At 41.3% G+C, this 25,500-nt stretch overlaps 2 protein-coding genes and 1 pseudogene across 2 annotated transcripts; 1 reads left to right on the top strand and 2 right to left on the bottom strand.

The window, feature by feature from the left end:
* Positions 1-313: 313 nt before the first annotated feature.
* Positions 314-24,112, bottom strand: LOC126620797 (threonine--tRNA ligase, chloroplastic/mitochondrial 2-like; annotated as a pseudogene).
* On the bottom strand, positions 6,267-8,263 carry LOC126620804 (uncharacterized). The gene has a single exon (XM_050289101.1). The coding sequence runs from the start codon at positions 8,151-8,153 to the stop codon at positions 6,954-6,956; it is 1,200 nt and encodes a 399-aa protein (XP_050145058.1). The 5' UTR covers positions 8,154-8,263; the 3' UTR covers positions 6,267-6,953.
* On the top strand, positions 13,934-15,296 carry LOC126620801 (uncharacterized). The gene has a single exon (XM_050289099.1). It carries the CDS (start codon positions 14,018-14,020, stop codon positions 15,281-15,283), a length of 1,266 nt encoding a protein of 421 aa, XP_050145056.1. The 5' UTR covers positions 13,934-14,017; the 3' UTR covers positions 15,284-15,296.
* Positions 24,113-25,500: the final 1,388 nt, after the last annotated feature.

The following is a 25,500-nucleotide window of genomic DNA, read 5'->3' as shown; positions in this document are numbered from 1 at the left end:
AGACATACAATAAGACTTTAACACTCATAAAAGTGTTTCCAAATCCACAAGTTTAAACGAAAAACTGTATAAAATCAAGAAAAATTTAATAAAACCCAATTATATGAATCACTCTTTCCCGAAAACAGGACATTTAATGCAGAAAGCTCAAACTATAATAATTGATGAACCAAATAATTTCAACTGAATTTATCCTTTCAATTGGTCGGTATTTTTGTTTATCCTCCTGTCTTTCAATTGCCACCCAAAACTAACATCTGAAAGAGCCTTGCACTTCTTATCTTTAAAAGCATGAATGGTGAACTAAATAAAAGAATAAGAATCTGCAATGAACAAAATAAAAACAGACTTTTTACAAACATTATTCGCACAAAAATTAAAACTGTATTGAGAAACTCACCATCCCATTTCTCACGAATGATGTATGATGATAAAACCAATTGGTGGGTGCACTGAAATATTTTGACAGGCCCATTAAAGGCACGAACATCATACAGTGAATTGCACATAAAGGACAATTTTATCAAGTATACCTTGAGGCAGAATTGGATACGATCATTATCAAGTCTTCATCTCTGACACTAAGAGCACTCAACATCTCAGAATTCCTCATCTACCATCATATAGCAGCTGCTACCGCTGAAGCAGTACCCATGTCTGCTCATACGCATCGAAAAACATATCAGGCATTCATTATACATTTCTCTATTAATTAATCAGCTAACTGAATTTAAAATTAGCTTCCAAACCAAAAAAGTTTTAAACTTTTAATTTTGCAATCAACATCAGTTCTTCATCTCTTACTCTAAATCCCAACAACAACAACAACAACAACAAAGCCTTTTCCCACTAAGTGGGGTCGGCTATATGAATCCTAGAACGCCATTGCGCTCGGTTTTGTGTCATGTCCTCCGTTAGATCCAAGTACTCTAAGTCTTTTCTTAGAGTCTCTTCCAAAGTTTTCCTAGGTCTTCCTCTACCCCTTCGGCCCTAAACCTCTGTCTCGTAGTCACATCATCGAACCGGAGCATCAGTAGGCCTTCTTTGCACATGTCCAAATCACCGGAACCGATTTTCTCTCATCTTTCCTTCAATTTCGGCTACTCCTACTTTACCTCGGATATCCTCATTCCCAATCTTATCCTTTCTCGTGTGCCCACACATCCCACGAAGCATCCTCATCTCCGCCACACCCATTTTGTGTACGTGTTGATGCTTCATCGCCCAACATTATGTGCCATACAACATCGCTGGCCTTATTGCCGTCCTATAAAATTTTCCCTTGAGCTTCAGTGGCCTACGACGTCACACAACACGCCGGATGCACTCTTACACTTCATCCATCCAGCTTGTATTATATGGTTGAGATCTCCATCTAATTCTCTATTCTCTTGCACGATAGATCCTAGGTAGCGAAAACAGTCGCTTTTGTGATTTTCGCTGGATTGCTCCGGTCATTAGTATGGATAAGTATATAAATGGATAGAGATAGGAAAGTAAACACAAGATGTACGTGGTTCACCCAGATTGGCTACGTCCACGGAAAAGAGGAGTTCTCATTAATTGTGAAGGGTTTACACAAGTACATAGGTTCAAGCTCTCCTTTAGCGAGTACAGGTGAATGATTTAGTACAAATGACATTAGGAAATATTGTGGTAGAATGATCTCGTAATCACGAAACTTCTAAGTATCGGAGTGTGGTATCGTCTTGACTTGCCTTATTTGTCTCATAGGTAGATGTGGCATCTTCTCTGGAAGTACTCTTCCTCCATCCAGGGGTGGTATCTTTAACTGGTGGAGATGCACAAGGTAATGTATCAATTTCACTTGAAGCTTACTTGTAGTTTTAGGCTTGGTCAAGCATGATACAAACCATGTAGTAGGAGCCCCCCAAGTCGCCGAGCTAGGGGATCTGCTGAAAGAGGTGACAGACAAGGTAAGCAATCAGAGCTCCGGCTTTGTTCACATTCTCCCTATCTTGCAGGCAGCATGAAGGATAAAGAGAAGAAAAATGAGAAGAGATGATATGGGATACTTTTGCTTTTGAAGAAGTAACTTTCCATAGGCTTATTCTTGAACTGAGCTGGAGGGTTTTCTGGTTTCCTCCAGAGTATAAGACCGACTGAAGAATTTGAGGGTCAAAACAAGTCCATCAAATCTAGAGTACGTTCGACCCTGCTGATATGGGATACTTTTGCTTTGACAGAGTAATGGATGTATCGGCACGTGTACTGTTACGCTTGTCTCTACCTGCTTCCTTGTATCCTTCTCACTTGCCCTATCTGTTCCTCAGGCAGATGCGGTATCTTCCCTGGAAGCATAAGATGTTGAATATGAGTACTCGAGAGCAATGTCAAGTAAGTAAGTTCCAGGCAGTCAGTTCCTGGCTGGAAGCTTGATTCCAAGTGCTGACTGATTGCTCTCTTTCTCCTTGTCTTGCAGGTAGGAACAAGGCCAAAGGAAAAGACAGGGAAAAAGCATGATATGGGATACTCTTGCTTTTAACCCTGATGATATGAGATATTCTTGCTCTAGTATAGCTTGTTTGAGAGGTATTATCGGGGGGAAAGAAAGCTGAATATTTCGAAAGGCTTCGTTGCGAGTGCCCTCTCAGATATGAGGAAGGGTTGAGCATTTTTGCAGGTCTGCCTGTCCGTTGGGGATGGAGGTCGACATATATAGGAGTCTCCTTAACAAGTAGTATTCATTTACCTTGCTTGGTCATAGCACAGTAATGGGAGCTGCCAGCTTCACATGTTTTAACTCTGTCAGAGCACTTTGAAAAAGTGGTCTGTGGTATCTGGAAAGCTGATGTTACGTGTGAAGATTACAGACAGCTTTATCCAAGGAGATCCGGCTCTTGCAGTTGGGAAAGTGCTGCCTCTTCGGTTTTCGAACAAGCAATCCTATCGGGGATCTGGCTCTCGAGATTTGGAGACGATGCCTCTTCGATTTTTGAGAACGCAATCATGCTGGGGATCTGGCTCTCGAGATTCGGAGAGCGGTGTCTCTTCGATTTTTGAGAAAGTAATCATGTTGGGAGTCTGGCTCTCGAGATTCGGAAGGTGGTGCCTCTTCGATTTTGGAGCAAGCGATCTTGTTGGGAATGTTTTCTCGAATGTGAGTAAAGGTTGGGCATGTTTGCTAGTCTACCTTGCCACGAAGCACAGAGGTTGACACACAGGGACTTTCCAATTATCCAGCAATGGTACTGTTCCTTTACCCTCTCTTCGATTTTTGAGAAAGTAGTCATGTTGGGAGTCTGGCTCTCGAGATTCGGAGGATGGTGCATCTTCGATTTTGGAGCAAGCAATCTTTTTGGGAGTGTTTTCTCGAATGTGAGTAAAGGTTGGGCATGTTTGCTAGTCTCCCTTGCCACGAAGCACAGAGGTTGACACACATGGACTTTCCAATTATCCAGCAATGGTACTGTTCCTTTACCTTATGGGTAATAATATGGTAGCTAGACCTTCAAAATTTATGTGTCTAAACTTTGTTAGTGTTGTTTATTTGCTATTCTTTTACCCTTCTTGGTCAGAGCGATGTAGTGGGAGCTGCAAGCTTCACGTGCTCAACTTTGGCAGAGAACTTTGGCAAAGTTATCTATGGTACCCATGAGCTACTGTTGCGTGTGGGAAGTGGATGATTGAACAGTAAGACTCATGTGCTTTCTACTTTACCAAAAGTCTTCGACAGAATGGCCATAATTTCCGCATAGCTGAGTGTGCGTGTGACAGATGCTGACAAGGCTGGAAAAGTAGGTGCCCCTTCGATTGCTGAGATCGGCCCTCGTGGTCTCTGAGCAGCCCAGCTTCTGAGAAAGCAAGCGCCTCTTCGATTTCTGAGATCGGCCTTCGTGGTCTTTGAGCAGCCCAGCTTTTGAGAAAGCAAACACCTCTTCGATTTCTGAGCAGGCGCCTCTTCGATTTCTGAAGCTCCGTCGAGTGCAGATTTTTATAGGGGCTGGCATTAAGTTCCAAAGCACACTTGAATCTCCACCAGTAGAAGCTCCATTCTTGCACTTCTAAGATCTTGATTTGTCCGACCTCTTCTCTCTTCAACACCTTTGAAAATGTCTGGCCCCTCTGATCGTCGTTTTGACTTGAACCTTGTTGAAGAGGCAGCCCCGCCTTCTCCAGACAACATATGGCGCCCATCCTTCGTTTCCCCTACTGGTCCTCTTACCGTTGGGGATTCCGTGATGAAGAATGATATGACCGCTGCGGTGGTGGCCAGGAACCTTCTCACTCCCAAAGATAACAGACTACTTTCCAAATGGTCTGATGAGTTAGCTGTTAAGGATTCTCTGGCTCTCAGTGTTCAGTGTGCAGGTTCTGTGTCTAATATGGCCCAGCGCCTATTTGCTCGAACCCGCCAAGTTGAATCATTGGCGGCTGAAGTGATGAGTCTCAAACAGGAGATTAGAGGGCTCAAGCATGAGAATAAACAGTTGCACCAGCTCGCACATGACTATGCTACAAACATGAAGAGGAAGCTTGACCAGATGAAGGAATCTGATGGTCAGGTTTTACTTGATCATCAGAGATTTGTGGGTTTGTTCCAAAGGCATTTATTGCCTTCGTCATCTGGTGCTGTACCGCGTAATGAAGCTCCAAATGATCAACCTCTGATGCCTCCTCCTTCGAGAGTTCTGTCCAGTACTGAGGCTCCGAATGATCCCCCTCCGGTGCCTTATCTTTCTGGGGCTCTACCGACTGCTGAGACTTCTCCTAAGCAACCTTTGTGAAGGCTCCCTCTTGTTTGTTTATTTTGACTTATGTATATGTACGTATTTGTAGCTTATCGGAGATATCAATAAATAAGCTTTCCTTCATTTCAACGTATTGTGTTAAATACACCAAAGCTTTTTTCGCTAAGTTCTTTGAATTTTCTATTGTTGAAGCTTTGTGAGTGGAGCATGTAGGTTGAGGTAGTGTTCCCTTAATTTCCTGAGTGAGGAAAACTTCTCGATTGGAGACTTGGAAAATCCAAGTCACTGAGTGGGATCGGCTATATGAATCTTAGAGCGCCATTGTGCTCGGTCATGTGTCATGTCCTTCGTTAGATCCAAGTACTCTAAGTCATTTCTTAGAGTCTCTTCCAAAGTTTTCCTAGGTCTTCCTCTACCCCTTCGGGCCTGAACCTCTGTCCCATAGTCGCATCTTCTAACCGGAGCGTCAGTAGGCCTTCTTTGCACATGTCCAAACCACCGTAACCGATTTTCTCTCATCTTTCCTTCAATTTCGACTACTCCTACTTTACCCCGGATATCCTCATTCCTAATCTTATCCTTTCTCGTGTGCCCACACATCCAACGAAGCATCCTCATCTCTGCTACACCCATTTTGTGTACGTGTTGATGCTTCACCGCCCAACATTCTGTGCCATACAGCATCGCCGGCCTTATTGCAGTCCTATAAAATTTTCCCTTGAGCTTCAGTGGCATATGGCGGTCACACAACACGCCGGATGCACTCTTCCACTTCATCCATCCAGCTTGTATTCTATGATTGAGACCTCCATCTAATTCTCCGTTCTTTTGCAAGATAGATCCTAGGTAACGAAAACGATCGCTCTTCGGTATTTCTTGATCACCGATCTTTACCCCTAACTCGTTTTGACCTCTATTTGCACTGAACTTGCACTCCATATATTCTGTCTTTGATCGGCTTAGGCGAAGACCTTTAGATTCCAACACTTCCCTCCAAAGGTTAAGTTTTGCATTTACCCCTTCCTGAGTTTCATCTATCAACACTATATCGTCTGCGAAAAGCATACACCAAGGAATATCATCTTGAATATGTCCTGTTAACTCATCCATTACCAACGCAAAAAGGTAAGGACTTAAGGATGAGCCTTGATGTAATCCTACAGTTATGGGAAAGCTTTCAGTTTGTCCTTCATGAGTTCTTACGGCAGTCTTTACTCCTTCATACATATCCTTTATAGCTTGGATATATGCTACTCATACGCCTTTCTTCTCTAAAATCCTCCAAAGAATGTCTCTTGGGACCCTATCGTACGCTTTCTCCAAATCTATAAAGACCATGTGTAAATCCTTTTTCCCATCTCTATATCTTTCCATCAATCTTCGTAAGAGATAGATTGCCTCCATGGTTGAGCGCCCTGGCATGAACCCGAATTGGTTGTCCGAAACCCGTGTCTCTTGCCTCAATCTATGCTCAATGACTCTCTCCCAGAGCTTCATTGTATGACTCATTAGCTTAATACCCCTATAGTTCATGCAATTTTGTACGTCGCCCTTATTCTTGTAGATAGGCACCAAAGTGCTCGTTCGCCACTCATTTGGCATCTTCTTCGTTTTCAAAATCCTATTGAAAAGGTCAGTGAGCTATGTTATACCTGTCTCTCCCAAAACTTTCCACACTTCGATTGGTATATCGTCTGGGCCTATTGCTTTTCTATGCTTCATCTTCTTCAAAGCTACAACAACTTCTTCCTTCCGGATTCGACGATAAAAAGAGTAGTTTCTACACTCTTCTGAGTTACTCAACTCCCCTAAAGAAGCACTCCTTTCATGTCCTTCATTGAAAAGATTATGAAAATAACCTCTCCATCTGTCTTTAACCGGGTTCTCTGTAGCAAGAACCTTTCCATCCTCATCCTTGATGCACCTCACTTGGTTTAGGTCCCTTTTCTTCTTTTCCCTTGCTCTAGCTAGTTTATAGATATCCAACTCTCCTTCTTTGATATCTAGTCGTTTATACATATCGTCGTAAGCCGCTAACTTAGCTTCTCTCACAGCTTTCTTCGCCTCTTGCTTTGCTTTTCTATACCTTTCACCATTTTCATCAGTCCTATCCTTGTATAAGGCTTTACAACATTCCTTCTTAGCCTTCACCTTTGTTTGTACCTCCTCATTCCACCACCAAGATTCCTTTTGGTGTGGGGCAAAGCCCTTGGACTCTCCTAATACCTCTTTTGCTACTTTTCAGATACAACTAGCCATGGAATCCCACATTTGGCTAGCTTCCCCCTCTCTATCCCACACACACTGAGTGATTACTTTCTCTTTGAAAATGGCTTGATTTTCTTCTTTTAGATTCCACCATCTAGTCCTTAGGCACTTCCAAGTCTTGTTCTTTTGTCTCACTCTTTTGATATGTACATCCATCACCAACAAGCGATGTTGATTAGCCACGCTCTCTTCTGGTATAACTTTGCAATCCTTACAAGTTATACGATCCCTTTTCCTCATTAGAAGAAAATCTATTTGTGTTTTTGACGACCCACTCTTGTAGGTGATCACATGTTCTTCTCTCTTCTTAAAGAAGGTGTTGGCTAAGAAGAGATCATATGCCATTGCAAAATCCAAGATAGCTTCCCCATCCTCGTTTCTCTCCCCAAAACCATGGCCACCATGAAAACCTCCATAGTTGCCTGTCTCCCTGCCCACGTGTCCATTTAAATCTCCTCCTATAAATAACTTCTCCGTCTGAGCAATTCCTTGCACCAAGTCTCCAAGATCTTCCCAAAATTTCTCCTTCGAACTCGTATCCAACCCTACTTGAGGTGCGTACGCACTAATCACATTGATAAGTTCTTGTCCTATTACAATCTTGATTGCCATGATTCTATCTCCTACCCTCTTGACATCTACAACATCTTGTACCAAGGTCTTGTCCACGATGATGCCAACACCGTTTCTCGTTCTATTTGTGCCCGAATACCAAAGTTTAAACCCTGAGTTTTCTAGATCCTTTGCCTTACTACCAACCCACTTAGTTTCTTGTAGGCACATAATATTTATCCTTCTCCTCACCATAACTTCCACTACTTCCACAGATTTTCCCGTTAAGGTTCCTATATTCCACGTTCCTAAACACATTTTGCTCTCTTGAACTCTACCCTTCTGTCCTAGCTTCTTCACCCTCTCCCGTCTAATAGGATCAAAGTACATCTTTTGTGTGTCCCGGGTAAAGTTGATAGAAGCATATGCTCCCAAACAACTTTGAGTGGAGTCGTTCGAAAAGAAGTTTCTATGGCCCCCTTGCTCATTTAACACTGCATCCGGATGCCGATGGAGATACAGCGACCCTTGCTCATTTATCACTGTGCTCGGGCCACACAGCGCGCCACTTACGGGTGACACCCTAGCTTTAGCGCGATTTTGTTCTGGATTCATTTTCATAAGGATTCGACGTGATCATGGAGTGCCGGTTGTCGACTACCTGACGCCCTCCCCCTCCTCCTTTATCCGGGCTTGGGACCGGCCATGTAAAACATAGGCGGAGTTTCTTACTCTAAATCTCAATTACAGAAATATCTAAACTTTACTTCAATTTAATATTGATTTCCCCAAAAACAGCACAATCCCACAAAAAATAAAGAAAAAAAAAAACAACAACAATATACCATGAATTAAATTAAAATTCTCACCTCCACCTCCAGCAGAGCTTTCGCATTCTCAACCTGTCACCAAAAATAAAAAATAAATCAAATCAAATTCAAGTAAAAATAAAAAAGAGAACTTGAATATAGCAACCCTACTCCCCCTCTTTCTCCCTCTCTCCCTCTCCCTCTGCAATTCACGCGTGCACCCCCTCCCTCTGTAACCTTCCCCGTGAAACCCCTAAACCCCACGCGTAGGCCCTATATCTTCTGGCTGTGATCTCATGAATAGTCCCCATCACCTCGGTTCCATCGAACCAAGGCCTCGGTCAAATCGAAACCAACCAGAGCCCACTCCCCATAACCCTACCACCCTCCCCAATATCCCACCCCTGTGATCTTCACCTTCTTCAATCTGTCCCAGCGATTGGATCTCTGAAATATTCTATTCATGAAGTACTTGATAAAGAAACCCACTTTAGTTGGATCAGTGATCCCAGCAACTATTAAATTTTCATAGTTTCCAGTGGCAACATGCATCCATTGTTGGGGTTGTCACTTGAAAGTACCTGAGAAATGAGACTTTAATTTATACGATGAAACATATTAAACGGATAGTGAGCATAGTATATAAAGTGAAACGAAAAAAAAATGCCTTCTCACTGACAATGCTTCCATTTACAACATCACTTTTGGCAATTAATTTCAGAGGGTGACTTAGAGCTCTTTTAACGATATCTGCTTCGGCCTGCAAATTTCAATATAATTTTAGCCAATATTCAATTCAGCATGTCATCATCAAATATTTTTTTGAGTCAAAACTGATAACTAGGGTAGTTCAACAAGCAACAGATTGTCTACTTCTGCTTGTAGTGTGCTTTAACTACATCTTACATGAAATCACTATGATTGACAACAATGAGAACTCAAGCTATGAGAAACCTTGTTCTTAAAGCCCATACCTGAACTCTTAAATAAACATTTCATTCATTGCTGATAGCATACTTATAGGGAACAGTCCCACCTTCCAGCGGTGTTTTGATTGGAGGATGATGTTTGAATTTCTATAAAAGGTCGTACCCAGTGCACAAGGCTCCCGCTTTACGCAGGGTCTGGGAGAGGTGAATGTCGGCTAGCCTTACCCCCATTTATGGAGAGACTGCTCCCAAGTCTCGAACCCGAGAATTACCGCTCATGGGCGAAAGCACTTGCCATCGCACCAAGTGCGACCTCTTGGAAGTAAAATGACTCAGAACTTGTAAGTAAAATATGGAAATCACAACCCAAAACACAGATTAACAAATGCTATCATTTCAGATTTTCACATACAACATAGCAGATAAGAGTAAAGAAAATTAGAAAGAAATTCGAATAGAATAAGGATAACTACCTATGCATAGACTTACCATTATCACCAATAATATTCCACAAAAGACATATATATTTGGTGACAATCATACATTTGATTCCCACAATATTTCATGTCTTGCATAAAAATTAGAAATTAAAAAAAAAAAAAAACACAAAGAAGAAAAGGGTACCTCATACTTTCCCTACAGCTGCTTTTCAAAAGGCAAAATGCTTTAGATCCTAAGTACCAAGCAAATATAGAAGCGACTCAACAATTATCAAAGAAAATCAACCATGCAAGGAACAAAACTTAGAAACTAGCAATTATCAAAACTTGTGAAGAATGCTAAATCCAACTAATTCAAAACATAAAGTAACCCGAAAGAGATAAAACTTATAAATTCTCTACAAATTATAATCCTTTAGAGAAAATCTCCAATATCCATTATCCAATTAACCTCATTGTATTAAAAACCTAGCAAATCTCCATTAAATTAAGCATATTTTACAGTAAATTACCCATCTTTTCACAGTAAAGCAATAAAAAGATCATGAGCAAGTAAATCTGGACCACTACGATCAAAATTCCAGCAATCAATAACCATGATTATAAATTTTGACAAACTTACAGTCGCTACAGCGTTTGACAATGATCAGGCAAAAACCGAATCTTTCGTAGAGCCGCAGATGTTCTATAAAAAAAATGAATAATCGAATTAGTTAATTAAATTTACGGAAGAAAGAGAGAGAAGAGGGGAATGGAGAACAGCGGAAAGAGATGAAATCAAATTCAGAGTTTGAGAGTCAATTGCTGAATTTAGATGAACTGACCTTTTCGATCACAGACAGTCAAAGTGGAATGCACAGGGTGAAGCGGAAGAAGAAAAAGAAGATGGAGAGGGGGTGTTCCATAGCTTACCCGATGCTGGTCAAGGTCGGAGTTGACAGAAATCAACGAAGCCCTGCGCGATTTCGTCGTTGTGAGCTGTGAGAGAGAATACGATGGTCACATGACTCAATGTGACATCCAGATAACTTAGTACTACAACACTAAACTTAAAAGGAAAAGTTCAGAAGAATCGAAACCATTATAATTCCTTACATGATACTGAATGTCGGTTAGTTAGAAGAGCCCAAGAAGCAATTGTTCCATCTGCTAGCAATCGGCATCTCCCGGATCCATCTGCCAAAGATATACACCAAATTAGATGGAAACACAAAAGAGAAAATTGGTGGGGCTAGCCAGCCGTCATTCTAGAGGCGGTCTAGCGGCTCACTACTAATTAACATTGCCAACATTCATTTCTTTTTGTATTTCATTTAGTTAAGCTTCCGACATGGAATTTTAACATTCTCCAGCCCCAATAGCATCAATCAACACAATACCACAAACCCAAAACTGTGCATAAAAGAACAGAAATCAATGACTGATTACAAATTTACATGAGGGCAGTAAAAGCTAATAATGCAGGTTGATTTCCACATTGTTAGCATGATAAATATTGTCATTACACACTTGTGCACCAGTTAAAGCAGGATATTATGTCTTTCTTGTATCATCCACTCTCCTGCTAGTCCTAGTTTTTTTGTGCATTGCAGTTACAAATTAACATTGCCAAGCAATAAATTGATAAAAAGGAAGGGGGAAGATACAACCAAGCCACCTATAGACCAACCAAGCAAAACCAGATGCAAACAAATATACAAATAAGCAAACTTCAAAAGATACAATAGCAAAAAACCAAACACATATAACCAGAATCTAAGAACATTTTAATGACAAAAAAGAAAACTGACCTTTTGCGTGGAGGCAATGAGAAAATATAGAGAAGCAGACCAACTATTTGAAAAGGTAAAAACAAAAGACTGAAATCAAACAATGATATATCGATCTCCAAAATAAATGTACAATATCTTTCAAATTTGATGATAAATTTACATGCAATAAGTCGCATTATCACTCATACAACTAATGTACTTCCTATATTAGACCACACAACACATGCACCATAATCACTTCATCGGTGCTCTGCCTCATTTGCAAATGTCGTTTTATCTCCACTGAGTTTCAACATGCATGGGAACATATGTTTTTCTTGTTAATTTGATTAGATTATGAACTGTTTAACTAATTCCTGGAATTCATATCTGTAATATCAAACTATATCAGTTGGATTTTAATGGTAAGTAAAACAGTTGTATAATGAACAAACAATGAAAGAAGGAAGCCAAATAATGACAATGAAAAGAAGAGAATTCAAACACATTGAGAATATTAGTTTTAGATTTTGAGGACAGATTTATTCCATTACCTTTTACCTTTCCTCTCTTTTAGCAACAGACAATAGTCATTAAATTTCTTCTCATGGCGTGTGTGCTGTGAGCTTGGCGAAGCCATGTGACCCTAATTTCTTTTTTTTTTTGGGAAAAAAATTATACAAATGGTACGGTTTCAACTGTACATGTTTAACCTCAGTGTTTTTCAATTTCAGTTTTACATTTACCATCCATATATTTTCCTATCCAAAATGTTTAGAAAAATAAATATATAGCTGCTAACGGTCTATATGCTACATGCTGTCAGACTCTGCAATCTAAAAATTCATGTAAATGCAGAGGTTTGGCTGAAGGAGAGGCATCAAAGAAATCCAGAAATCCTTCCATGGCAAACTTAGTTGTACACCCATGGCGTGTGTGTTGTAGGCTAGATGCCCCCTCTCTTTTAACAACACACAATAGCTTATGCAAATGCAAAGAGACTTCAACATGTGTCATTTAAATAAGTTTACATTTTGTAGCAAATGTATATGGCGAAATAGTCTATAAGTAATCATACTGGCAACCAAACAGAACAGTTCAAAAACTTCAATGGAAATATAAATTGCAAAAAAGAAAAAAAACTTGAATTTCCAAACCCACAAAATAAAAAATTCAACCAGGTTAAATGTGTAAGAAGAAATACCAAGAACTGAGAGCTGCAGACAATCAAAATGCTCATGATCTTGGTCAAGCTGATGAAATCCAAATATGTACTTTCATGTCCTCCTCCTTGGTCAATTCCTTGAGAAGCTTTGATATCGCCAACAATGTCTCCTCTTCGTGGCCGTGGCCATGGTCGTGCCAACTGCCATGGATCTTTCTCCTTCTAACCAGACATCACTTCAACCCTTTCTCCTTTCAAACTTACCTTTCATCATCTGCATTAACAGAAACAATAACTTTTTTCAGTGCATTCAAACCAAACGCATAAATCAACTGCAAATCACAAATTTACCCAAAAAAATCCCGCAAAGACCCAAACTCCCCGAAAATTACTATATTAGCACTCCCTCCACCCCAAAGGTCGTACCCAGTGCACAAGGCTCCCGCTTTACGCAGGGTCTGGGAGAGGTGAATGTCGGCTAGCCTTACCCCCATTTATGGAGAGGCTGCTCCCAAGCACTCCCTCCACCCCAAAATCAGAAAATTAGAAAACAGAATATGAAACATTGTACGTAGAAAGCAAGGAATCGATAATTTAGGAGGTTTCCCAGGACCATAATGAACCTTTAAATATCATATTCTCATATGGATGCACAAATACAGAGAGACACTACAGAGACCATTTGATGAAAAAAAATAGAGACACTCAGAGACTCAATAGACACTATTCATAGATCTATGACTTAGAATTTCTCAGATCCGATTGAAATTATAAAAAAAAAATTAGGGATGTGAATTTATACCTCTGATAGTCTGAGCTCCGTTCCCCTTATTCCTTTGCCGACTTGGGGCAAACCTGAGGAGATCGGCGATTAGGGGATACGAATTCAAAATAAAAATTTCTAGTAGTAATCGTCGCTTCTGCAGTAGTCATCGTCCTCGGATTCCATCGTTGTCCGACCACAAAAACCTAACAGCGGTGGAGAACCACAGAACCAAGAGTAAAAAAGGGAGTGCGGGAGAGAGAAGCAGCCAAAATACAGAGAAGATGGCAAGAGAAAGGAGAAATGGAAAGCAAACAAACAAAAAGTAACATGGGTGCTAGCCAATTTCCCAAACCCCACTTCTGCTAAAGCTACATGCTATTGATTATGATTAAAAACTAAATTAATCATACCATTAATCGCTAATAAATAATGGGTTATGTTTGTTTTCATGAATTCAGGCTCAAAATACTAACTATAAATCCAAAATTTGAAATTTAATTGCTTTATCTCCTTACTCCGCCTATGTAAGTTTATCTTACATTGCCGGTCCCAAGCCCGAATAAAGGAGGAGGGGGAGAGCGTCAGGTAGTCGACAGCCGGCACTCCATAATTACGTCGAATCCCTATGAAAATGAATCAAGAACGAAATCGCGCTAAAGCTAGGGCGTCACCCGTAAGTGGCGCGCTGTGTGGCCCGAGCACAGTGATAAGTGAGCAAGGGTCGCTGGATCTCCATCGGCACCCGGATGCAGTGTTAAATGAGCAAGGGGGCCATAGAAACTTCTTTTCGACCGACTCCACTCAAAGTTGTTTGGGAGCATATGCTCCTATCAACTTTACACGAGACACACAAAAGAAGTACTTTGATCCTATTAGACGGGGGAGGGTGAAGAAGCTAGGACAGAAGGGTAGAGTTCAAGAGAGCAAAATGCGTTTAGGAACCTGGAATATAGGAACCTTAACGGGAAAATCTATGGAAGTAGTGGAAGTTATGGTGAGGAGAAGGATAAATATTATGTGCCTACAAGAAACTAAGTGGGTTGGTCGTAAGGCAAAGGATCTAGAAAACTCAGGGTTTAAACTTTGCTATTCGGGCACAAATATAATGAGAAACGGTGTTGGCATCATCGTGGACAAAACCTTGACACAAGATGTTGTAGATGTCAAGAGGGTAGGAGATAGAATCATGGCAATCAAGATTGTAATAGGACAGGAACTTATCAATGTGATTAGTGCGTACGCACCTCAAGTAGGGTTGGATACGAGTTCGAAGGAGAAATTTTGGGAAGACCTTGGAGACTTGGTGCAAGGAATTGCTCAGACGGAGAAGATATTTATAGGAGGAGATTTAAATGGACACGTGGGGAGGGAGACAGGCAACTATGGAGGTTTTCATGGTGGCCATGGTTTTGGGGAGAGAAACGAGGATGGGGAAGCTATCTTGGATTTTGTAATGGCATATGATCTCTTCTTAGCCAACACCTTCTTTAAGAAGAGAGAAGAACATGTGATCACCTACAAGAGTGGGTCGTCGAAAACACAAATAGATTTTCTTCTAATGAGGAAAGAGGATCGTATAACTTGTAAGGATTGCAAAGTTATACCAGGAGAGAGCGTGGCTAATCAACATCGCTTGTTGGTGATGGATGTACATATCAAAAGAGTGAGACAAAAGAACAAGACTTGGAAGTGCCCAAGGACTAGATGGTGGAATCTAAAAGAAGAAAAACAAGCCATTTTCAAAGAGAAAGTAATCACCCAGTGTGTGTGGGATAGAGAGTGGGAAGCTAGCCAAATGTGGGATTTCATGGCTAGTTGTATCCGAAAAGTAGCAAAAGAGGTATTAGAAGAGTCCAAGGGCTTTGCCCCACACCAAAAGGAATCTTGGTGATGGAATGATGAGGTACAAACAAAGGTGAATGCTAAAAAGGAATGTTGTAAAGCCTTATACAAGGATAGGACCGATGAAAATGATGAAAGGTATAGAAAAGCGAAGCAAGGGGCGAAGAAAACTGTGAGAGAAGCTAAGTTATCGGCTTATGACGATATGTATAAGCGACTAGATACCAAAGAAAGAGAGTTGGATATCTATAAACTAGCTAAAGCAAGGGAAAAGAAGACAAGGGACCTAAACCAAGTGAGGTGCATCAAGGATGAGGATAGAAAGGTTCTTGCTACAGAGAACGCGGTTAAAGACAGATGGAGAGGTTATTTTCATAATATTTTCAATGAAGGACATGAAAGGAGTGCTTCTTTAGGGGAGTTGAGTAACTCAGAAGAGTGTAGAAACTACTCTTTTTATCGTCGAATCCGGAAGGAAGAAGTGGTTGTAGCTTTGAAGAAGATGAAGCATAGAAAAGCAGTAGGCCCAGACGATATACCAATCGATGTGTGGAAAGTTTTGGGAGAGACAGGTATAACATGGCTCACTGACCTTTTCAATAGGATTTTGAAAACGAAGAAGATGCCAAATGAGTGGCGAACGAGCACTTTGGTGCCTATCTACAAGAATAAAGGCGACGTACAAAATTGCATGAACTATAGGGGTATTAAGCTAATGAGTTATACAATGAAGCTCTGGGAGAGAGTCATTGAGCATAGATTGAGGCAAGAGACACGGGTTTCGGACAACCAATTCGGGTTCATGCCAGGGCGCTCAACCATGGAGGCAATCTATCTCTTACGAAGATTGATGGAAAGATATAAAGATGGGAAAAAGTATTTACACATGGTCTTTATAGATTTGGAAAAAGCGTATGATAGGGTCCCAAGAGACATTATTTGGAGGATTATAGAGAAGAAAGGAGTACGAGTAGCATATATCCAAGCTATAAATGATATGTATGAAGGAGCAAATACTGCCATAAGAACTCATGAAGGACAAACCGAAAGCTTTCCCATAACTGTAGGATTACATCAAGGCTCATCCTTAAGTCCTTACCTTTTTGCGTTGGTAATGGATGAGTTAACAGGACATATTCAAGATGATATTCCTTGGTGTATGCTTTTCGCAGACGATATAGTGTTGATAGATGAAACTCAGGAATGGGTAAATGCAAAGCTTAACCTTTGGAGAGAAGTGTTGGAATCTAAAGGTCTTCGCCTAAGCCGATCAAAGACAGAATATATGGAGTGCAAGTTCAGTGCAAATGGAGGCCAAAACGAGTTAGGGGTGAGGCTCGGAGATCAAGAAATACCAAAGAGCGACCGTTTTCGTTACCTAGGATCTATCTTGCAAAAGAACAGAGAATTAGATGGAGATCTCAACCATAGAATACAAGCTGGATGGATGAAGTGGAAGAGTGTATCCGGCGTGTTATGTGACCGCTGTATGCCACTGAAGCTCAAGGGAAAATTTTATAGGACGGCAATAAGGCCGACGATGCTGTATGGCACATAATGTTGGGCGGTGAAGCATTAACACGTACACAAAATGGGTGTAACGGAGATGAGGATGCTTCGTTGGATGCGTGGGCACACGAGAAAGGATAAGATTAGGAATGAGGATATCCAGGGTAAAGTAGGAGTAGCCGAAATTGAAGGAAAGATGAAAGAAAATCGGTTACGGTGGTTTGGACATGTGCAAAGAAGGCATACTGACGCTCCGATTAGAAGATGCGACTATGGGACAGAGGTTCAGGGCCGAAGGGGTAGAGGAAGACCTAGGAAAACTTTGGAAAAGACTCTAAGAAAAGACTTGAGTACTTGGATCTAACGGAGGACATGACACAGGACCGAGCACAATGGCGTTCTAAGATTCATATAACCGATCCCACTCTGTGACTTGGATTTTCCAAGTCTCCAACCGAGAAGTTTTCCTCCCTCAAGAAATTAAGGGAACACTACCTCAATCTACATGCTCCACTCACAAAGCTTCAAAATACAAGCTTCAACAAAAGATAATTCAAAGAACTTAGCGAAGAAGACTTTGGTGTATTTAACACAATACAATGAAATGAAGGAAAGCTTATTTATCGATATCCCCGATAAGTTACAAATATGTACATATACATGAGTCAAAATAAACAAACATAAGGAAACCTTCACAAAGGTTGCTTAGGAGAAGTCTGAGCAGTCGGTAGAGCCCCAGAAAGAAAAGGCACCGGAGGGGGATCATTCGAAGCCTCAGTACTGGACAGAACTCTAGAATTAGGAGGCATCAGAGGTTGATCATTTGGAGCGTCATTACGCGGTACAGCCCCAGAAGACGAAGGCAATAAATGCCTTTGGAACAAACCCACAAATCTCTGATGATCAAGTAAAACCTGACCATCAGATTCCTTCATCTGGTCAAGATTCCTCTTCATGTTTGTAGCATAGTCATGTGCGAGCCGGTGCAACTGTTATTCTCATGCTTGAGCCCTCTAATCTCCTGTTTGAGACTCATCACTTCAGCCGCCAATGATTCAACTTGGCGGGTTCGAGCAAATAGGCGTTGGGTCATATTAGACACAGAACCTGCACACTGAACACTGAGAGCCAGAGAATCCTTAACAGCCAACTCATCAAATCGTTTAGAAAGTAGTCTGTTATCTTTGGGAGTGAGAAGGTTCCTGGCCACCACTGCAGCGGTCATATCATTCTTCATCATGGAATCCCCAACGGTAAGAGGACCAGTAAGGGAGACAAAGGATGGGCGCCATATGTTGTCTGGAGAAGGCGTGGCTGCCTCTTCAACAAGGTTCAAGTCAAAACGACGGTCGGAGGGGCCAGACATTTTTAAAGGTGTTGAAGAGAGAAAAGGTCGGACAAATCAAGATCTTAGAAATGCAAGAATAGAGTTTCTACTGGTGGAGATTCAAGTGTGCTTTGGAACTTAATGCCAGCCTCTATAAAAATCTGCACTCGACGGAGCTTCCGAAATCGAAGAGGCGCGTGCTCAGAAATCGAAAAGACGTTTGCTTTCTCAAAAGCTGGGCTGCTCAGAGACCACGAGGGTCGATCTCAGAAATCGAAGAGGCGTTTGCTTTCTCAAAAGCTGGGCTGCTCAAAGACCACGAAGGCCGATCTCAAAAATCGAAGAGGCGCTTGCTTTCTCAAAAGCTGGGCGGCTCAGAGACCACGAGGGCCGATCTCAGAAATCGAAGAGGCACCTACTTTTCCAGCCTTGTCAGCACCTGTCACACGCACACCCAGCTTTGCGGAAATTATGGGCATTTTGTCGAAGATTTCTGGTGAAGTAGAAAGTACATGAATCTTACTGTTCAATCACCCACTTCCCACACGCAACATTAGCTCATGGGTACCACAGATAACTTTGCCAAAGTTCTCTGACAAAGTTGAGACACGTGAAGCTTGCAGCTCCTACTACATCGCTCTGACCAAGAAGGGTAAAAGAATAGCAAAGAAACAGCACTAACAAAGTTTAGACACATAAATTTTGAAGGTCTAGCTACCATATTATTACCCACAAGTGTAAAGGAACAGTACCACTGCTGGATAATTGGAAAGTCCCTGTGTGTCAATCTCTGTGCTTCGTGGCAAGGTAGACTAACAAACATGCCCAACCTTTACTCACATTCGAGAAAACTACCAACAAGATTGCTTGCTCCAAAATCGAAAAGGCACCGCCCTCCGAATCTGGAGAGCCAGACTCCCAACATGATTACTTTCTCAAAAATCGAAGAGACAACGCTCTCCGAATCTCAAGAGCCAGACCCCCAGCAGGATTGCTTTCTCAAAAATCGAAGAGGCATTGTTCTCCGAATCTCGAGAGCCGGATCCTCGGCAGGATTGCTTGTTCGAAAACCGAAGAGGCACCACTTTCCCAACTTCAAAAGCCGGATCTCCTTGGATAAAGCTTGTCTGTAATCTTCACACGCAACATCAGCTTTCCAGATACCACAGACCATTTTTTCAAAATGCTCTGACAGAGTTAAAACATGTGAAGCTGGCAGCTCCCACTACCGTGCTATGACCAAGCAGGGCAAAGGAATAGCATTACTACTTCTTGTTAGGGAGACTCCTATATATGTCGACTTCCATACCCAACGGACAGGCAGACCTACAAAAATGCTCAACCCTTCCTCATATCTAAGAGGGCACTCCCAACGAAGCCTTTCGAAATATTCAGCTTTCTTTCCCCCCGATAATACCTCTGCAAACAAGCTATATTAGAGCAAGAATATCTCATATCATCAGGGTTAAAAGCAAGAGTATCCCATATCATGCTTTTTCCCTGTCTTTTCCTTTGACCTTGTTTTTACCTGCAAGACAATGAGAAAGAGAGCAATCAGTCAGCACTTGGAATCAAGCTTCTAGTCAGGAACTGACTACCTGGAACCCCTTACCTGATTACTTACCTGACATTGCTCTCGAGTACTCATCTTCAACATCTTATGCTTCCAGGAAAGATACCGCATCTGCCTAAGGAACAGATAGGGCAAGTGAGAAGGATACAAGAAAGCATGTGGAGACAAGCGTAACAGCACATGTGCCGATACATCCACTACTCTGTCAAAAGCAAAAGTATCTCATATCAGCAGGGTCGAACGTACTCTAGATTTGATGGACTTGTTTTGACCCTCAAATTCTTCAGTCGACCTTATACTCTGGAGGAAACCAGAAAACCCTCCAGCCCAGTTCAAGAAAAAGCTGTGGAAAGTTACTTCTTCAAAAGCAAAAGTATCCCATATCTCTTCTCTTTTTTCTTCTCTTTATCCTTCATGATGCCTGCAAGATATGGAGAATGTGAACAATCAGCCGGAACTCGAAATCAAAGTTCTGATCTGGGACTGATTGCTTGGAGCTCTGATTGCTTACCTTGTCTGTCACCTCTTTCAGCAGATCCCCTAGCTCGGCGAATTGGGGGACTCCTACTACATGGTTTGTATCGCGCTTGACCAAGCCTGAAACTACAAGTAAGCTTCAAGTGAAATTGATACATTACCTTGTGCATCTCCACCAGTTAAAGATACCACCACTGGATGAAGCAAGAGTACTTCCAGAGGTGATGCCACATCTACCTATGAGACAAATAAGGCAAGTCAAGATGATACCACACTCTGGTACTTAGAAGTTTCGTAACTACGAGATCATTCTCCCACAATATTTCCTAATGTCATTTGTACTAAATCATTCACTTGTACTCACTAAAGGAGAGTTTGAACCTATGTACTTGTGTAAACCCTTCACAATTAATGAGAACTCCTCTATTCCGTGGACGTAGCCAATCTGGGTGAACCACGTACATCTTGTGTTTGCTTTCCTATCTCTATCCATTTATATACTTATCCACACTAATGACCGGAGCAATCTAGCGAAGATCACAAAAAGCGATCGTTTTCGCTACCTAGGATCTATCTTGCAAGAGAACGAAGAATTAGATGGAGATCTCAACCATATAATACAAGCTGGATGGATGAAGTGTAAGAGTGCATTCGGCGTGTTGTGTGACCGTCGTAAGCCACTGAAGCTCAAGGGAAAATTTTATAGGACGGCAATAAGGCCAGCGATGTTGTATGACACAGAATGTTGGGCGGTGAAGCATCAACACATACACAAAATGGGTGTAGCGGAGATGAGGATGCTTCGTGGGATGTGTGGGCACACGAGAAAGGATAAGATTGGGAATGAGGATATCCGAGGTAAAGTAGGAGTAGCCGAAATTGAAGGAAAGATGAGAGAAAATCGGTTATGGTGGTTTGGACATGTGCAAAGAAGGCCTAGGGGTAGAGGTTCAGGGCCGAAGGGGTAGAGGAAGACCTAGGAAAATTTTGGAAGAGACCCTAAGAAAAGACTTAGAGTACTTGGATCTAACGGAGGACATGACACAAAACCAAGCGTAATGGCGTTCTAGGATTCATATAGCCAACCCCACTTAGTGAGAAAAGGCTTTGTTGTTGTTGTTATTGTTGTATCTCCTTACCCGATAAAGCCAGACGATTACTTATCACTAAGCATCCAATTCTTGAAAACTACCGAAATCAAAACAACAACTTCCACTTAATTTCTGAGCAACAGAAAGATCAAGCCAAATCAAAACCAACAACTTTCAACTAAATTGCACAAAAGAGTCAAAATTTAATTGCTATACAGAACTATCGGTTCAATCGAAAACAATTAGAATTCGAGAACCTACCTCCTCCATTCTCTGAGAGCGAAGCCCTCCTCAGGCAGCATCTTCGATGGAGCCGGTAAAATCGGATCATCGGACCCGCCAAACCCTCCATCAAAGCCCCGGCCGTTTGATTCAGCGTAGATCAACGGAGGAGATAAGGCCTCCGATGCCGGCTGAGTGGCAAAAGCGTTGTCTACAGCAGAGCTGTGGAAGATTGGGGAATCGGTGGCGGAGTCCTTGAGCGACTCGGAGTCGACAAAGGAGTCGAATCGCTAGGAGGAGAGTTGGGGGTCGTAGCCCAGGTAACCGTTGTGCAGGTGTGTTGAGGGTTCTTGAGTTAATTGAAAAATTAAACATGCAACTGCTTTACAAACCTGAGAGTCAGTAACTGGTAAAACATGAGCTTGTATCGACGAAAGCCATAATGGAAAATCCCCGGCATAATGCTCTCTAAGGACCCCAAAAAATCACTTCAATGACCCAAGAACAGCACTATGAATCATGATAGGCCGCTTCTTTTCAGAGTTTGAGTCAGCATATGTTAATTCAAAACGCTGTGGTAGGTTAAAATCCACCTGTACAATTTGGGAAATACAAAAGATCAAACAATTTAAAATAACAATAATAAGTGGCTTTAGTTTATCAAACAAATCCATGTAATTCGCTCAATTCAAAAAAGATGCTCAAATCTCCAATGAACAGTTTACAAAGTGATACAGAGATAGACGGAGAGATTACCAATTAAAAAACAAAGCACACATTAGAATTATCCCCGTCATGAGTTCAGGATTAACCTGTATAGTTGAGCACTGCCACTTCCTTCCAAGGGCATCCTCAACTTAAGATCAATCTTTGGACCATAAAAGACACCACCACCTTCATCAATTTGATAGCTCCAACCTTGATCATCCAAAGCATCTCTAAGGGCAGATGTTGCTTTCACAGTTTCACCCATATATCATCATCTCCAATAGCTTTCTCTGGCCTCGTAGAGAGATTGACCTCATATTTGCTGAAGCCGAATTGCAACAAAAGTTCTTCGGTAAGATCTAGGACACCCCTAATTTCATCTTTGATCTGATCTTCTAGACAAAATATGTGGGCATCATCCTGCAACAGGTCCCGAGGTTAAACAAAAAAATACCACTTCATACACCTAGGATTATAGACTAACAGTTTGCAAATACTAACATCATACCTGAGTAAAACCTCTTACATGAAAAAGACCGGGCAAGCTTCCAGATAATTCGTATCTATATACGGCTCCCAACTCAGCAACTCGAATAGGAAATTCATGATATGAGTGAGGCTTCCTTTTGTAAACCAAGATATGATAGGGGCAGTTCATCGGTCGAAACGGATAAAGTTCATCCTCAACATTCATTTGATCATACATATTCTCCTTGTAGTAATCCAGATGACAACTTATCTGCCCCTTTGAAACATGTGGAGTATACAGCAGATCGTAACCACATTCTATGTAGATCGTTTTCCACAAATCTTCCATTACATGCCTCACAATAGCACCCTTTGGATGCCATAACAACAAATCCCCACCAGCATCATTCTGTGAAAATTCAACAATGAAAATGTTCAATGCAAGAATCCTCATAATTACAAATAATGGGATTGCTAACTGATAAATCTGCGTAAACAGCAGAAAGAAATTCAGGGCAATTCTGAGTACCTGTATAGAAAATAGGTCAAGAACTTGACCAAGGCGCCTGTGATCTCGACGTTTAGCTTCCTCTTTGAAATGCCTTCAATTGATCTGCACTCTCCCATGCAGTGCCATATATCCTCTGCAGCATCGGTTTCTTTTCATCTCCTCTCCAGTAGGCACCAGCAATAGACTCAAGTTCGACAACTTTTCTGTTAATATTTCCAGTTTTTTTCAACATGGGGCCCCGCACATAGGTCCCACCATTCATCACCTATGAAGAATTCGGCATACTATGATGAATTATGACATAAAGACAGTCTAATATGATAGGATGCTAGTTCAAAACACAATCAAATCCCAGTACAAGCATGCATATGTATAAACATAAGTATAATTTGGTTAGCTTGACCAAAAGGTTCCTCCCACCTTCAAATTAGTCTCATTTTCAATCTGCATATCAATAACTCATTTTTAAAGAGCACCAACAACATTGTTTTCCCTGAGCACACCCTCGCCCTCTCTTTTTTATTCCTTTACGCACAGTTCCTGCACATTAAATCATCACCTTCCATACTATATTGACCCTGAAAATAGTGAAACCCTTACCAATATGATATATGGTAATGGGATCTTCTTTAATACTATCCAAAATTTCCAATTTGTATGGTTCGTTGAGAGCGGTTATTCTTTTGTAAAGAGCTTCATCTCTTGAAACTCCTTCTCTTATGAGTGGTAAGTTTCTTCCAATGATGCGATCCTACAAATCACAAAAGAAATGCTCATGAATAGTTTTCAATAGTTTCATGGTTCCAAAACTTTGATACAAACATGATAACTTATACAGAAATTCCACTTACCATCTCCTTCTTGATTCTCTTCAACTCTTTGTCCGTCAAAGGCTCCATATCAAAATCATAATAGAACCCCTTTTCTATCCACGGACCAATTGTCACTTTTGCATCCGGGAAGAGCTTTTGAACAGCCATGGCCATCACGTGTGCACATTGCAGTCAAACACATATAAATAGTTCATCACCATAACAGTCGAAAAGGCGCCATTAATACCAAACTACAAGGAAATTCAGAAAAAAATGAACATGGCTCGACCTCAACACTTTATCAAAATATAGAAACCCATGTATCTTCTCACATTCCCAAAAACAGGATGAAAATTTTCGCACCTTGTCTACTGATGTACACCCATTTTTCCATATGTTCTTATTTTCTTCATCCTTCATTTTGTCGTCTTGGGTCGAGATCTGAGCCTCCGTGGCCATCGCCGAGGAGGTGGAGACTCCATTTCTACCGCCGTAGAGGGACAGAGCCCTGAACTCGGAGCTTAGTGGCGAAGCGCAGTGTTTAACTGGGGAAAGCAAAGAAGAGGTCTTTGGGAGAGGGATTGAGAGAAAGGAAGAAGAAGTGCCCATTGCCATTCTCTGAAAGATTAACATCTGGGTTGTGTTTGGATTTCAGAATTATGATTGGGTTCGTGTGCAACGGTGGAGGGTGAGTGAGAGTGGCGTTCGTGACTTCATTTGTGGTGGAGGTTTGGCTTTCGGTTTTTGTCCCTCGGACGCCTTAGAAAAGGCGACAATCGAGAGCGACTGAAGCAGAGGCTTGTGAGAGACAAGTTGAAACGGAAAGAAAAGTCGAGACGTTGCAGTCGAAGCAGACCTTTCGACGATGATGGACACGTAACCATCCCCTCCCCAAATCCCACATAGCTGGCGATCCTACACAGCGATGATGTGGATCGCAGAACCTCTAACTCCAATCTGAACGGAAATTCCAGCCCAAAGACCCAAAACCCTTTCTGAAGCCCAGTGGCAATTTTGCAAATAACGTTAAATCAGGGGGCAGAGAGACTCAGTGGCAATTTCGTAAATAAACTAAAATGTACCCCAAAATTGCACAGTGCCACTTCCACCTACTTTAGACTGAAGTAATTATAATGTTCTGACAGACAAATTCATATTACATAATTTTTCCTTTTTTTTCAAAAATTATATAGGAATGTATATGGCTATAACTTTTTATCTAATTATTTGTTATTTTTGGATTAATTTGCAATTTTAGGTTTATATGTTACTGATTTTGTTTTTTTGTCTCTAAAATTCATCTTCACTCCCTAACAAAAAAACACTATCTTAATTTAAGACTAACATGAGTAGAAGAAAACATTAAAAATCACAATAAAACAATTAGCATTTAAATAGGAAATGAAGGATTCCGATATTTATTTTATTCCCTAAGAAAAGCTTCAAGGTCCAAAATCTCCGAATTTTAAAGCTGAATCTGACACATTTCCTAGTGTTTTTAACTACTATACATAAACATTAGATCACAAAGCCAACAATTTTCATTCGTTCAAAAAGAATAAACAAAC

The sequence above is a fragment of the Malus sylvestris genome, chromosome 5 (genome assembly GCF_916048215.2).
Source record: "Malus sylvestris chromosome 5, drMalSylv7.2, whole genome shotgun sequence".
NCBI classification, from domain to species: Eukaryota; Viridiplantae; Streptophyta; class Magnoliopsida; order Rosales; family Rosaceae; genus Malus; species Malus sylvestris.
This window is presented reverse-complemented; position numbering and strand designations above follow the sequence as displayed.